Below are 14,350 nucleotides of genomic sequence, written 5' to 3'. Positions count from 1 at the left end.
GAAGAGGGGGAGAGAGGAGGGGGAGAAATAGAGGGAGGGAGGGAGGAGCCTGTGGTAAGGATGCTGCAGAAAGGAGGGGGTCGAGGAGGAGGGAATGTAGGAGTGCGATCGTCAATCCCTCCATGTCTACCTGCCCCTCCCCCTCCGCCTGGCACCCCCTTCTGTTCTCTCCGAATTCTGTGTAAAGTTCTCTTTAGTACTACTGTAGTATTACAGTAGTACTACTGTGGTACAGTGTTGTAGTACTACAGTAGTATTACTGCAGTACTACTGTAGTATTACAGTAGTACTACTGTGGTACAGTGTTGTAGTACTACAGTAGTATTACTGCAGTACTGCAGTACTACTGTTGTGCAGTACTACTGCAGTAGTACTACAGTAGTACTGCAGTAGTACTACAGTAGTACTACAGTAGTACTACAGTAGTACTGCAGTAATCTGTGAGGGATTCCACTAACGCACTTTGTGGCACTACTTGGATTCACTCAGCTCGTGAACCATGCGCGCGCCATCTTGTGGTGATATCACTAAATTCCACCACTTCCTGTTTCCTGCAGGAGGCGACAAACGCAACCTGGATATCACGTGACTGCGCAGGGGGGTGAGATCCGGTTTGTCCCTCGGTGAAGACGCACGTGACCAGAGAACCAAACTGGTTTTTCCAAAACGTTAGAAAGAAAAAAAATCCGGAGTGTTTAAGCTTCTGTCAGATAATCTGCTGTAATCAGAGAAATACACGGACTCTTTTATTTTGACAGTTGTAACTTTATACTTTCAGGTTACTGGAAAAGCTTCCACACAAATCAGCAGATGAGCTCTTATATGTTGAACACAATCACATGACTAGAGAGTGGCGCACCTGGAGCCGGGGCTGCGACCCTGCGCCCTCCTGCTCCTCTCGCGTGTGTGTCATGACCTCCTGGTAGGTGGGTGAGGCAGCGTACTGCTCGCACAGCGACCCCTGCAGGCTGGGAGCGCACACTGCAGACACGCGCACGAGCAGGGAGCCGTGCTTCAGCCTAAAGGACCTGCTGATGCTCCCTGATGTCGGGACGAGGCTGACGCGTCCCAGCAAGTCGTCATCCCAGCCGCTGTCTCGGTCCCAAACCTCAAACCTGACTGGACTGTGAGGGAGACAGACAGACAGCAGGTGACACAGGTGACACAGGTGACACAGGTGACACGGGTGACACAGGTGACACAGGTGACACGGGTGACACAGGTGACACAGGTGACGGTTGTGTTCATCAGTGCAGGGTGTGTTTCCTGTTTCATCATGACGCACAACTGAAATGTCAGGCGAGTGTTATATATTATAATATTAGCAAAACTGAAGCGGTCGGATGTCCGCTTGCTGCTCTTTAGCTCGTCTGACGCGTGGAGACAGGACCCACACGTGTTACCACGGCTGGATCAATGACTTTTGGCCATTAATTGGTCTTAATTGGCCATTAATTGGCCATTAATTGTTAGCTCGCGAGCATGGAATCGTCTTTAGTAAAGGCGTGTTAGCTCAGTGCTAGCCGAGGTCACGTTTACTTACTTCCTGTGGCGCAGGTTGACGGATTCAAAGCGTATCAGGTAGTTCCAGGCGGGAAAGTTGTTGTTCCAGATGATGGGCGTTGCAGCAGCTCCCTGACGGTAGAACACCTTCACGTAGCCGTCGGTCTTGCTGAAATAGTCCCCCACAGAGCCCCGCAGCTCGGACACCGTCACGTTCATCCGGGCCACGCCGTATTCGGCGGGGCAGCAGTCGGAGTTGACCATGCGGTGCCCCTTGCAGCGACAGGCGCAGTTCCGGTTCTGGCTCCCGGTCCTGACACCCGGACGGGCAGCTTAGCGGTTTAGCACTTTTGGTAATGTAATCTCTGATGGCGCTCCGGAGACTCTCCTTGAGAACGGGGTTGTCTGGCACCTGCAGGGAGAAAGAAGGTCATTTCTCTCTCCGAACAAGTCACGATGGGTCCAGATTCGACAGTTCTTCACCAGCAGGTGCAGGGGGCTGAGCTGGTAGGACACCAGACCCGGGACCTTCTTCAGAGAGGTGAGCCACTTCTTAAAAGCCGCAGCCCCATTCGGTTGGAAGAGGATGTCTCCAACGCTATCGTCTCCTCCCAGAACGTCGGTGGTTCTGTCAGAGAAGGCCTGGCTGAATGTTGCTCCGGTCTTCAGACTTTTGCTCTTGGACTTGCAGAACTTGGTCGCAGCACTGACAGTCACCCCCTTAATGGTTGCCTCTGCCTCCACAGACAGACAGTTGCTGACCGTATGGACAGACATCTTACTAATGGAGGCCTGGCAGGTGCGTATGGCAGTCATGGAGTTCACCCGACCCCCCAGGTGGACTCTGCGGATGAAGTGGGTTCCATAGACAGAGATGAACTGTCTGAAGGCTGAGGTGTTCTTGTGGTCATATGTGGAGGGCAGGTTCTTCAGGGACACCTCAAACTCTTTACTCAGAGGAGGCCGAGCGTGAAGACGAAAGCTGGAATTACAAAAGCAGACTGAAATCCACCACCAGGCCCCCGCGGACCCGTTCTAACCCAGTCCGCTCACAAACCCAGAATTCTGGTACCAGTGTTCAGAACCTTGGTTCTGCTCCAGACGTGCATAGACTCACGTGTAGTATCGACACTTCAGCTCATGGCTGGTGAAGGAGAACTTGTCCTGCCTGCTGTGGGACCTGGCGAACGCTGAGGTTTTGGAGTGTGACCCTCCCACTGAAAACCCACCCAGTCCACGGATGCCGAGCCCCACCTGAGGCGCAGGTAGAACTGGTGAGAACTGCTCCGGAACATGAGAACATCACCTCCTACTCTCGCCTCACCTTCCAGCTGACTCCCAGCGATGAACTGGTTTTCTTCATGAGGGCCTGGCTGGACTCGAAGATCTTACTGCTCAGGCTGCGCTGGCAGTTTACCTAGAGCAGGAGGCATGCTGGGTAATGCAGTGCTTCAACATGATCACATCATCTGGATCCGTCTACCATGTTTCACTCGTGTGACCTCCCTTGGTGGATCTGCAGATCCACTGGGGCTGTGGTCACCTGTCTCTTGTGTGGTTCTGACTTCCTGCTCTGAGTGTCAGTGTGAGGTGATGGAGATCAGGAGATCAGGAGATCAGGAGATCAGGAGATCAGGAGAACAGGAGAACAGGAAATCCGTCCTCATATGTGACGGTCTCGACCTTCATTTGAGAACAGAGGTGGCGGCAGCGAGCAGCAGCCGCCGGTGGTTGGACACCCTCACCAACGTGTCACTTCCTGACGTGTCAGTTGAGCAATAGTCGCTGACTTCGCTAATGTTCTGTGCGCTAGCTTTGAAGGGATTCGGAGGTTTCTCTTTTTTTATACTGACCTTGACCCTCCAGTCCAGAACCGACACCGGGAGCTTCTGGGCCTGTTTGAGGTGAAATGAGTAAGATGAAGGATAATTTAACGTTAAAATAACTACAAATGCTGCTCTATTTCTTCTGGTGACACGAGCGAAACCCAAATGCCATCAGAGGTCTGATCACTGGACCTGGTTCAGGAGGCTGTTGTGGCACACGGTGCAGTTCCCCTGGACTCCACCGACCATGAAGGTCTTGACGTCCACCACACTAGCCCCGCTGGTTTTCATTGTGACCACATCGAAGCCTTCGCCAACCAGATTGTGACCCGGTACAAACGGAGCATTCTGACACTCAGTGAAGGAGCTGGTCTGGCAGGCCAGCGAGGCCCCGGGAGGAGGAGGGAGAGGAGGGGGGTCATCGTAGAACTCCTGGAGTCTGGGGGGCAGATCTGACCCAAAACATCAAAAGTTCTGCATTTGGATCGTCTTTGGTGATCATAAATTGACAAACGGTTCTGAGGTGAAACCAGTTTAAAGTCCATCGACTTTTTAGGAAAATCCAGTTTTAATGTATTAATGAATAATCATCACTATGATGGTTATTATTGTTGTTAAGGCTAATGTTAATATTATTGAAAAACATATATATTATATACATCTATATAAAATCACAATTATTTTAAGAAGAAGAAAATCAAGAGTTTACTGACCTTGATGATGAAGAGCTGAAGGTCAGAAATGAAAAATGCATCGAAAGAGAAAAAGACTAAAAGCAACATTTCCAGAGTGAGATCACACCTCCTCCTCCTGCTCCTCCTCCTCCCCTCCTCTCTTCCTCCTTCTACTCCTCCCCCTGATCTTCCTCCTCCTCCCCCCTCCTCTCTTCCTCCTCCTCCTCCTGCTCCTCCCCCCCTCCTCTCTTCCTCCTCCTTCTCCTCCCCTCCTGATCTTCTCCCCCCTCCTCTCTTCCTCCTCCTCCTCTCCTCCTCCTCCTCCTCCTCCCCTCCTCTCTCCTTCTTCTACTCCCCCTCCTTCTCTTCCTCCCCCTCCTCCCCCCTTCTCCTCCTCCTCCTCCCCCTTCTCCTCTCCTTCCTCCTCCCCTCCTCCCCCCTTCTCCTCCTCCTCATTCTACTCCTCCTCCTTCTCTTCCTCCCCCTCTTTCCTCCCCTCCCCCCTCCTCCCCTCCTCCTTCCTCTCCTCCCCTCCTCTTCCTCCCCCTCCTCCTCCTTCTTCTCCTCCTGCTCTTCCTCATATATAAATACATTATATTAAAATGTAAGTAAATGATAAATGTTGACACTTAACAAAAGCAAATTTAACAATATTAAAAAAAAATAAATGTGTTAATCCAAAAAGGTAGAAATTAACAACAGAAAAAAATACTAGTAACTCTGTGTGTGTGTGTGTGTGTGAATGTGTGTGTGTGAATGTGTGTGTGTGTGTGAATGTGTGTGTGTGCAAAACTGTCTTTAAAAACATAAACTCAGCAGAAAATTTGCAACAGATGTGTCGCATTATTTTCACAAGTTTGTGACCACGGAAAACAGACTCAGACTCACAACATTTAAATATTGTTGCCCCACAAATTCATATTTCATATAATTATATAAAAAAATAAAATAATGGACTCCTGGACCTGAGGAGTCCTGGACCTGAGGACTCCTGGACCTGAGGAGTCCTGGACCTGAGGAGTCCTGGACCTGGGACTCCTGGACCTGAGGAGTCCTGGACCTGGGAGTCCTGGACCTGAGGAGTCCTGGACCTGTCCCACTCAGCTCTGTTGTGTTGATCCTGGAAGGATCTCGTGTCTCATGTTTATGACGGTTGAGGCTCGAATTATCAGTGCATGATGGGAAACCAAGTTTTCTCCGCAGCTGTTTGGCATTTTTTGTCTTTTTATTAATGAAAATCAGCAGGAAATCTCCTCATCTGTTCTTCATCACTTCCTTCTCCACACAGACAGAAAGAATCAGACCATGAAGCTTCGCAGTATGGAAGACAATCGAGGACAGATGTGAAGAGGCCGTAAAGGGAATGAAGACCATCGTCAGTGGGACCAGTTGTTGGCGCTCGTTAAAATACAGCTGCAAAAGTTTGTTCTCCAAATGTGTCTCTAGCTCCTAGCATCTGAAGAGCAACGAGCTAATGAGGTGGCAGAGTGAGACAGTTAGACACTGCTAGCAGATGCTAGCATCCTTTACCATCCGTTAGCAGCCCTTTCCAACTGTTAGTAGCTTTTAGCATCTGCTAGCAGCCTTTAGAATCTTTCACAGACTGAGACGCTCCTCAGCTGGACTTTGTGAATGTAGAGATAAAAATCTATGGTGTAAAACCACAACATGTTCTACAGAGATCCAATCAGAGGCTGAGGGATCCGCAATAAACAAGCGACGCTGCGCTCCTCAAGCTAAGTGTAAACTTAAGTGTAAACGAAAAGAAGATGAAGAAATAAGAGGACTTCCTTCACACTTCCTTTTTTAAAACTGATGATGTCATCAATAATTTGTGAAGTCTTTGTAAAACAGAGGTTGTTTTTTGGAATAAAAGAGTGCAGATGATCCGAAGGGGCTGATGGGAAATGTTTACAGCAGAACTGTTCTGATCGTCCTGAGGTGTCAGTTCCAGTCTGCACGTGTTCTTCAAACCAAAGATCTCGTGTTCCGTTGAGCACGTGTGACAAACACGTTTATCAGGATTTCCTCTTGTTCACCGTTTTTACGTTTTTCTATACTTTCATTTGTGTTTTTACGGTTTTGTTGTTGTGTCTCCAGGATTCCAGGCTGCTGCCACTAAACTATCTTTAGGAGCTTCTATAGGACTCTGGCTGGATTTTAAGAGCCGTTGGGGCCTCGTAAACCCCCGTGGGCCCCTCTGCTGTAGGAACGCACCCAGACGGACCAATCGGAGCGCTGCTGGAGCCGTGGCTCCGCCCTCTGTAGCTTTATTAGGCTCAGGAAACCAGAATTATGAGAGCGTGAGAGGAAGACAAAGAACAACCATCATGAGGAGGTTGGATCATATCTGAGCTAAGGCGAGCTGGATGTTACCTGTGACACAGACTAAAGCCGTTTCATTTCCTGTTTCCTGTGATTCTCACCTGTGTCGGGTTAACATCCGCATGTTGGCCGCTCCATCTGCTCCCTTCTGGTGGCCGTTGTCCCCGTTTCCTTTCTTCCCAGAGTTCTTTTATTCATTGAGGCGTTTGGATTTTCAGCTTCTGTCTCTACAAAAGTCTCCTGTTGTTTGACTTTGTGTGTTTAACCGTAAAACCGCCTCAGGTGTAGTAAATACAGGCGTTGCGTCATTCCTTGAAGCATGAAGCCATTTGACACGTATTCCACGCTAACACGAGTGTTTGAAGGATCAAACATCTGTAAACACCTTCTCTCCTTCAGTTTTTGCTCTGTGAAGAGAACCAACTGCTTGTTTCGAGGCCCATTTCTGACACCATCAACAACACAATCCTGTCCCACGTTTGAAGACAAGAAGACCTTCACGTCCACAAATGTTGGGTTTAAAGACGTTCATTTGTCTTTGACAAAGACTTTTTAACTAAACTTATCTTCCATAAGGACTGTGAAAGTGTGACTGTCTGCTGTTGCGTGACAACTATCAATCAGGAAATAAAGAAACCACTTCCCTGCCCGTTCCAATGACGTAACAACACCGCATTCACGTGTTTGCGGCACAGCAGGGGCCTGCACGCGCTCGGCTCCAGCAGCGGCTCCCTCGGCCGACATGGCCGCCTCGCGGCTCCTCTCGGGCGGCCACAGATGGAGCTGAAACCGCGGGAGGGGAAGGGGCGTGGCGCACAAGTAAGGCAGGAATGCAGACCCCGCCCACATCTGCCAAAACTGGGTCGAGCCGCAGCCCCGTTACCGTAACAGCCAGAATACACGCGCAATGTCGTTTAGGGGGCGTGTCTCAGATACATAGATAGATAGATAGATAGATAGATAGATAGATAGATAGATAGATAGATAGATAGATAGATAGATAGATAGATAGATAGATAGATAGGTGGGTGGATGGATGATGGATGGATGGATGGATGGATGGATGGATGGATGGATGGATGGATAGATTTTATGTATCGGCGATTTTTGACCAAATTGCCTGCGTTTGGCGGCAGGGAAGCGCGAGCGCTGGCACGAGCCAACACGAGGCGAGAAAAGTCGCTGCGCTTTTCCTCGGGGTTTTTCGGCCGACCGAGCCGCACGGTCAGCAGTGGGCGGAGTCAGCAGTGGGCGGAGTCAGCCGCCGCCGCAGCCGGAGCAGGAGAACAAAACAAGCGCCGGAGCAGCGCAGCCATCCGGGCTGAGTTTGGAAGCTTTCCGTCTTGGAGACAGGGCGACGGGGGTGGGCTGCGGCTCGGACACAGAAGCATGAGAGAGGGCCCTCCAGCCGGGAGCGGCGACACGATGAACGGGGCCGTGTACATCTCGTTTTTTCAGGGCCAGCTGGAGTCCGTGCTGGAGCAGGTCGTTCAGCTCGCCGTCCAGGAAATCAGCAAGACGGTGGGATCCAGCCTGAACACGCTGCTGCTGGAAACGGCCGTAAAAGAGCAAGAAAACCGCCGACTCAGGCACCAGCTGCAGGCGGGGGAGAACCGCAGCAGAGCCGGCGGCCGCCCCACGGAGGGAGGGGGGTCGGCGTCGGGCAGGAAGGCTGGAGATGAGCTGGCTAACCTGGAGCACAGGCTCCAGCCACCGCAGCAGCACGCCCCCGGAGGACAGGGCGGCCAGGCCCGGGTACCCACCGACACACGCCGCCTTCAGCAGAGAGGGCGCATCGTGGGTACGTTACACAACAGAACGCAGCAGAACACAACAGAACATTGCACAGCAGAACAAAACACAACAGAACGCAGCAGAATACAGCACAACACAACACAGCACAACACAACAGAACACAGCAGAACACAACACAACATAGCAGAACACAGCCGAACACAACACAACAGAACACAGCACAGCCGAACACAGCAGAACGCAGCAGAATACAACACAACACAACACAACATAGCAGACACAACAGAACGCAGCAGAACACAGCAGAACACAACATAGCAGAACACAACACAACATAGCAGAACACAACAGAACGCAGCAGAACACAACAGAACGCAGCAGAAAACAAAACAACATAGCAGACACACAACAGAACACAGCAGAACGCAGCAGAATACAACACAACACAACATAGCAGAACACAACAGAACGCAGCAGAACACAACACACAACATAGCAGAACACAGCAGAACACAACACAACATAGCAGAACACAGCCGAACACAACATAGCAGAACACAACAGAACACAGCAGAACACCACACAACATAGCAGAACGCAGCAGAACACAACAGAACGCAGCAGAACACAACACAACATAGCAGAACACAGCAGAACGCAGCAGAATACAACACAACACAACATAGCAGAACACAACAGAACGCAGCAGAACACAACAGAACGCAGCAGAATACAGCAGAACACAACATAACAGAACACAACAGAACACAGCAGAACACAGCCGAACACAACAGAACACAACAGAACGCAGCAGAACACAGCAGAACACAACAGAACATTGCACAGCAGAACAAAACACAACAGAACGCAGCAGAATACAACACAACACAGCACAACAGAACGCAGCAGAACACAGCACAACACAACACAACACAGCACAACACAACAGAACACAACACAACATAGCAGAACACAGCCGAACACAACACACAGAACACAGCACAGCCGAACACAGCAGAACGCAGCAGAATACAACACAACACAACACAACATAGCAGAACACAACAGAACGCAGCAGAACACAGCAGAACACAACAGAACAGAACACAGCAGAACACAACACAACATAGCAGAACACAACAGAACACAGCAGAACGCAGCAGAACACATAGCAGAACACAACAGAACACAGCAGAACACAACACAACATAGCAGAACACAGCAGAACACAACACAACATAGCAGAACACAGCAGAACACAACACAACATAGCAGAACACAGCCGAACACAACAGAAAACATTGCACAGCAGAACAAAACACAACAGAACGCAGCAGAATACAGCAGAACACAACACAACATAGCAGAACAAACAGAACACAGCAGAACACAACACAACATAGCAGAACACAACAGAACGCAGCAGAACACACAGAACGCAGCAGAACACACACAACATAGCAGAACACAACAGAACACAGCAGAATACAACACAACACAACATAGCAGAACACAACAGAACGCAGCAGAACAAAACACAACATAGCAGAACACAGCAGAACACAACACAACATAGCAGAACACAGCTGAACACAACAGAACATTGCACAGCAGAACAAAACACAACAGAACACAGCCGAACACAACAGAACACAACACAACATTGCAGAACACAGCAGAACACAACAAACATAGCAGAACACAAAACAGAAAACAGCAGAATACACAACACAACAAACATAGCAGAACAAACAGAACAAAACCAAAGAAAACAGCACAACCGAACACAGCAGGCGTGTGTCCAGCCTCGGCGTGCTGCTCCGTGTGTGCTGCTCTGTGTGTGCTGCTCTGTGTGTGCTGCTCCGTGTGTGCTGCTCCGTGTGTGCGTCGTGCATTAGTGGTATAAAAGTGGGCAGCTGTCACATCTGCTGTGAAGCTGCAGAACCGGTTCTGGAGATCACGCAGAGCCGCGTAGAACCAAAATTGCCACAGAGGTTAAAAATAATGGCAACGCTCTGCACAAGCATGTCCATCATAAAAGAAGATTTACGGCCTCGTGGTTCCTGCGGGAGTGGGGGGGGGGCACACAGAGAAGAGGAGCAACTCTGGGGGCCACGACGGGGACTTTGGCTCCACCCACAGGAGTGACATCACGAAAGTTCACATCAACCAGGAATCACCAGCGGAACATCCTGCAGCACGGTTCTGCTCTTTGTCCGTCTCGGCTTTATTGGGCTGGTGCTGGTCCTGGTCCTGGTGCTGGTCCTGGTCCTGGTCCTGGTCCTGGTCCTGGTCCTGGTCCTGGTGCTGGAGCATCATCATCACAGTTGTGACGGCCAATCAGAGCCTGACCTGTGCTGACGTCAGGCTGCAAAGCGAAGCGTCCGGGATGAAGCTGAGGCAGCATCGATACTTCTCACTCCTACTGGATGCTAACAGCTAAAAGCTAATAAAAGCAGGGCTGTCACACACCATTAGCCAGCTGCTGCTAAAACACACACACACACACACACACACACACACTGGATGGCAGATCGTGGGCTGAACCTTTGAAGTGGATTTAATGTCACAGCCTGTTGGCGTGAGAGCTGCTGGTGGCCCAAACGGGGGTTTATTGTGAAGGGACATTAACTTCCTGCAGATTTATCTATGACAGTGCTAATAAGTTGCAGGTGTTAGCTTTGCTTGGCTTTGCTCTAGCTAATCATCTGAGTAGAAAACAGGACAGGAAAACATGGACGCAGAGAAAAGAGGTCAAGGAGGAGGTTAGATGATGTGGCTCCACCTCCTGGTCACAACCTGTTTCTTTAGTAAGCAGATTTAAGGTTGAAGATGGGTCTGTCGGGGGTTTCTGCCGATCCCAGTCTCACGACGGCCGTCCTCTCCTGCAGACCAGCTGCGGGCGGTCATGGAACACGTCCTCTCCTTCGCCGTACGCGAGCTGACGAAGATCGTCGAAGCCTCGTTTGATGACCTCCTGCTGGAGATCACCAAGATGGAGACGGAGCAGCAGGTCCTGGAGGAGCGACTCGGCAAGACCCCCAGCAGAGGAGGTAGAGGAGGCGGTGGCGGCTGGAGGAGGGGGTCGGAGAATGATTCGGTGTCGCCCAGCGGCTCTGAAGATGCCCGGGTGGACCCCCCCGAGGTCACCAGCACCAAAGAAGAAGTGGGGAGAGAAGGTGAGTGTCTCTGTCTCTCATCAGATTAGTTCAAATCCCCTTCTGAAATGTGTCCCCTGGTTAACCCCCCACCCAGACCCGGAGCGCCTCCCTGTCCTCTCAATGTCTCAGGACTGGACTCCGGTTCTGGACAAAGTCTTCGGTCAGAAGTGGTGCAAAGACATCAGAGACCAGGATGCAAGAGGAAGTGGTGAGCGGGGTCTGGATGAAGGGGGTCACCAGCGGGTGCAGCCCCTCTCGGCCCCCCCCATGACCCTGGAGCCCGCCCCCAGCTCCCCACAGCAGGACCCACGCTGGACCCCCTTGGAGGACATGGAGGTGTTTTCTCCTGATGATGGTGCCACAGAGACTCGGAGGAGAACGGGGGCCCCAGCCAGCGATGAAGGAGGTGAGAATCGCTGCCAGACGACGGTTTCCCACACTGACACCGTGACCCTGAACGCATCACTCTCATCTTCACAGCTGGATCGTCTGGGCGCCGCTCGTCGGCCTCCATGCTCCACCGTCTCCTGACGCTCCCGTCTCAGCTGATGGAGGATGACGACCAGGCCGCTGTCGCCAGGGAAAACCAGGTCGCTCCGGTGAGCGACAACAACGGTTGCCAAGACGAGGTGGGGCCATCGTCCCCCAGAGTGGAGGAGGAAGAGGAGGAGGAGGAGGAGGAGGGGGAGGGGCATCTTAAAGGGAGGAAGGTGAGGAAGGCTGAACCCAGAACTGCACCTGCCTCGTTCATTAGCCCCTCCCCCTCCTCACCAGGTCCGGCTCCGGTTTGTGTTGTCTCAGCTCATTTCCTGTTTGTGTTTACGTAGAAGAGGAGACGGCGGGTTTGGTCCGAGTGTGGCGACTGTGGCCAGCGGTTCAGTCGGAAGTCTCTTCTCAAGGCGCACCGGCAGACGCACGCCGCCGAAGCGTCGGGCTCCTCGCCGCCGCACGCCCGCCCACCCTCGGCGCTGCGCTACTTCCCGTGTGGGAAAAGAACCGCCTGCAAAGCCGCAACTGGACCCGGCTCGGAAGCCTCTCGAGCCCAGCGAGGCTGGACGTGCAGGATCAGGCCGGACCAGAACCAGAATCCATGACCCTCTCCCAAAGGTGCGGCGGGCCGCAACAGGAAGTCGACGTTGATTTTTCCTTACTGAAATGAGTCGTCTGTGGGTGGTTTCAGGACCGACCGTGATCACGGACCCGTGAGGAGGAGACGGGAGGCGCTGATGCCGGAATCATGAGGGACTAAACTGGAATTCACTCGTTTGACCTGGAAGGAGACGGAGGAGAGGAAGCGCTCCAGTGTCCTCTTGTTGTCCTCGCTTCTTTTAAAGATCTTCAGGTGAATCTTCGTGTGTTTTAGACTTTTAAGACTTTTTGTTTGGGGGGAAAATCTGTTTTTGACTTTTTGAATGTAAATCTGTGTTTTTTTTAATTCTTTTAAAATTGTATTTTGTACTTTTTGGGGGAAAAAGTGACGGGAGATGATAGAACGGAAAGTGTTTTTGTACCTTTTCTTTCTTTTTGGTCCTTTTTTCAGAACCATGAGCGCACAGTTGAATTAAAGCGCGGTAATCTGTCGTAGATTAACGAATATTAGGACGTTTACGCTGGTAAAACAGACAAAAATGTCTTAAAAGTGAAAGAGAGAAAACAGGCGGATAAACCGGCTCCGGACGGAAGCCGTCAGGAAATAATACGGATCGGTTGATAATCTCAAATTGAGTTTTAAAAAACATTTTTCCATTTTTTGTCCCAAACTCGGTCCTAAAAGGGCCCAAAGGGGAACCTAAGGATGGTTCCTGTCCTCGGGAGGATAAGCGATAAATAATGAACCGGATCTTGATCCCACGTTGGAAGAGAGACGCAGAGACGAGTGTTTTTACCTTTTATTTATTTTCACAACTGCTCGTTCCTCTGAACTCATTTCCTTCCTGGGTTTTAAGGAAAACTGGATCTTTTCCTTGTTTGTTTTGGGAGCCACCTTCTCCAAACACAGCACCACGCATCGATCCACTCGTCGTGGCGCTCCGGAGCGCCGGCGCGACGCTTTGTCTGCCGATCCAACACGAACACGGTTACCTCATGGCGTCACGCCGTTTGATTTATCTGAACTACGAACGCACAAAGTTTCTCAGGTTTGTTTTTAAACGCGAACAAGACGGAAGTCCGGACGAGCCAAACGAGATCCCGACGAAAGAGTTGAGTGTTGATTTGTCCAGAATGAGGACGTTTCTGGTGTCGTCGTCTTCCATGTTGAATGTGAATGATTCCGTTAAGACGTGTGACTAGTCTACCTACTCAAATCTGTCGCAGTTTTAACTCTTAACAAATGGAAACTGCTGGTTTAACAGGTGACGCAGACTTGACCTACGGTTAACTTTAATGTGGATTCATTTACAACTATGACATCATTTCTTTTCAAGGTTTTCTGTCTTTATTTCAATTATTTTTTTTCATGATTTTGATTTTTTCAAATGTTTTTCTCCAACTTTGTGAACTTTGGTCCAGTGTGGGAGGTCAAGTGGAGATCCTTCTGTTAAACCCTCACTAGTCGTGTAAAGTCTCCAGTTCCTCAAGTAACCATCCGATTGGTGGTTTGGTGTGTGTGTGTGTGTGCGTGTGTGTGTATATAATGTTGATTTCATTAGCTTTCCGAAGTGACAAAGTCGATGCTCGGATTTTTCCAACTCTGCTCAGTGAGAAATGTTACATTAAAAGTGTTCAAATCTGAATCCGAGTTCGTCCGTGTCGCCCACTGATCCTGATGGTCTGGTTTTATTAGCGTGTACAGTCCAGCTAGCCTGTCCTCATTCTAATAAAATCATGGGATTTGGTTCAATTGCAAAGTACTAACTACCCACCAGCATCACCAACTACCCACCACTATCATTAACTACCCACCAGCATCCCTAACTACCTACCACCATCAATAACTACACACAACTACCCGTCGGCATCATCAACTACCCATCAGCATCATCAACTACCCGCCAGCATCACCAACTACCCATCAACTACCCGCCGGCATCATCAACTACCCGCCAGCATAACCAACTACCCACCAGCATCCCTAACTACCTACCACCATCAATAACTACACACA

General features: G+C 50.4%; 2 protein-coding genes across 3 annotated transcripts; one reads left to right on the top strand and one right to left on the bottom strand.

Moving 5' to 3' along the window:
- Positions 1 to 744: 744 nt before the first annotated feature.
- Positions 745 to 6,452, bottom strand: prf1.3 (perforin 1.3). The gene is given in 11 exon segments (XM_057015515.1): positions 745 to 1,124; positions 1,544 to 1,818; positions 1,820 to 1,915; positions 1,987 to 2,485; positions 2,621 to 2,757; positions 2,828 to 2,920; positions 3,357 to 3,398; positions 3,522 to 3,781; positions 4,043 to 4,057; positions 4,969 to 5,123; positions 6,430 to 6,452. Coding segments are annotated over 11 exon segments (1,884 nt in total). The 3' UTR covers positions 745 to 835.
- A 1,122-nt stretch (positions 6,453 to 7,574) lies between these two features.
- si:dkeyp-113d7.10 (uncharacterized) lies at positions 7,575 to 13,979 on the top strand. 2 transcript variants are annotated; one of them, XM_057015129.1, is made up of 6 exons: positions 7,575 to 8,129; positions 10,975 to 11,262; positions 11,339 to 11,650; positions 11,725 to 11,843; positions 12,072 to 12,351; positions 12,425 to 13,979. In XM_057015129.1, exons 1-5 carry the CDS (start codon positions 7,718 to 7,720, stop codon positions 12,336 to 12,338), a joined length of 1,398 nt encoding a protein of 465 aa, XP_056871109.1. In that variant the 5' UTR covers positions 7,575 to 7,717; the 3' UTR covers positions 12,339 to 12,351; positions 12,425 to 13,979. The 2 variants fall into 2 exon arrangements, with proteins under 2 accessions (XP_056871109.1, XP_056871108.1); XM_057015128.1 differs by having other exon boundaries at positions 11,725 to 11,954.
- Positions 13,980 to 14,350: the final 371 nt, after the last annotated feature.

This window comes from Takifugu flavidus, chromosome 18, assembly GCF_003711565.1.
Source record: "Takifugu flavidus isolate HTHZ2018 chromosome 18, ASM371156v2, whole genome shotgun sequence".
NCBI classification, from domain to species: Eukaryota; Metazoa; Chordata; class Actinopteri; order Tetraodontiformes; family Tetraodontidae; genus Takifugu; species Takifugu flavidus.
Note: the sequence above shows the minus strand (reverse complement) of the source record. Positions and strands in the feature narration are given on the sequence as shown.

Bases quoted from the DNA above. Each gene is read 5' to 3' on its own strand.
- si:dkeyp-113d7.10 (XM_057015128.1), top strand. From the start codon at position 7,718: ATGAGAGAGGGCCCTCCAGCCGGGAGCGGCGACACGATGAACGGGGCC. The intron at 8,130-10,974 runs GTACGTTACACA...CCTCTCCTGCAG, and splicing joins GCAGAGAGGGCGCATCGTGG to ACCAGCTGCGGGCGGTCATG. The intron at 11,263-11,338 runs GTGAGTGTCTCT...CCCCCCACCCAG, and splicing joins AGAAGAAGTGGGGAGAGAAG to ACCCGGAGCGCCTCCCTGTC.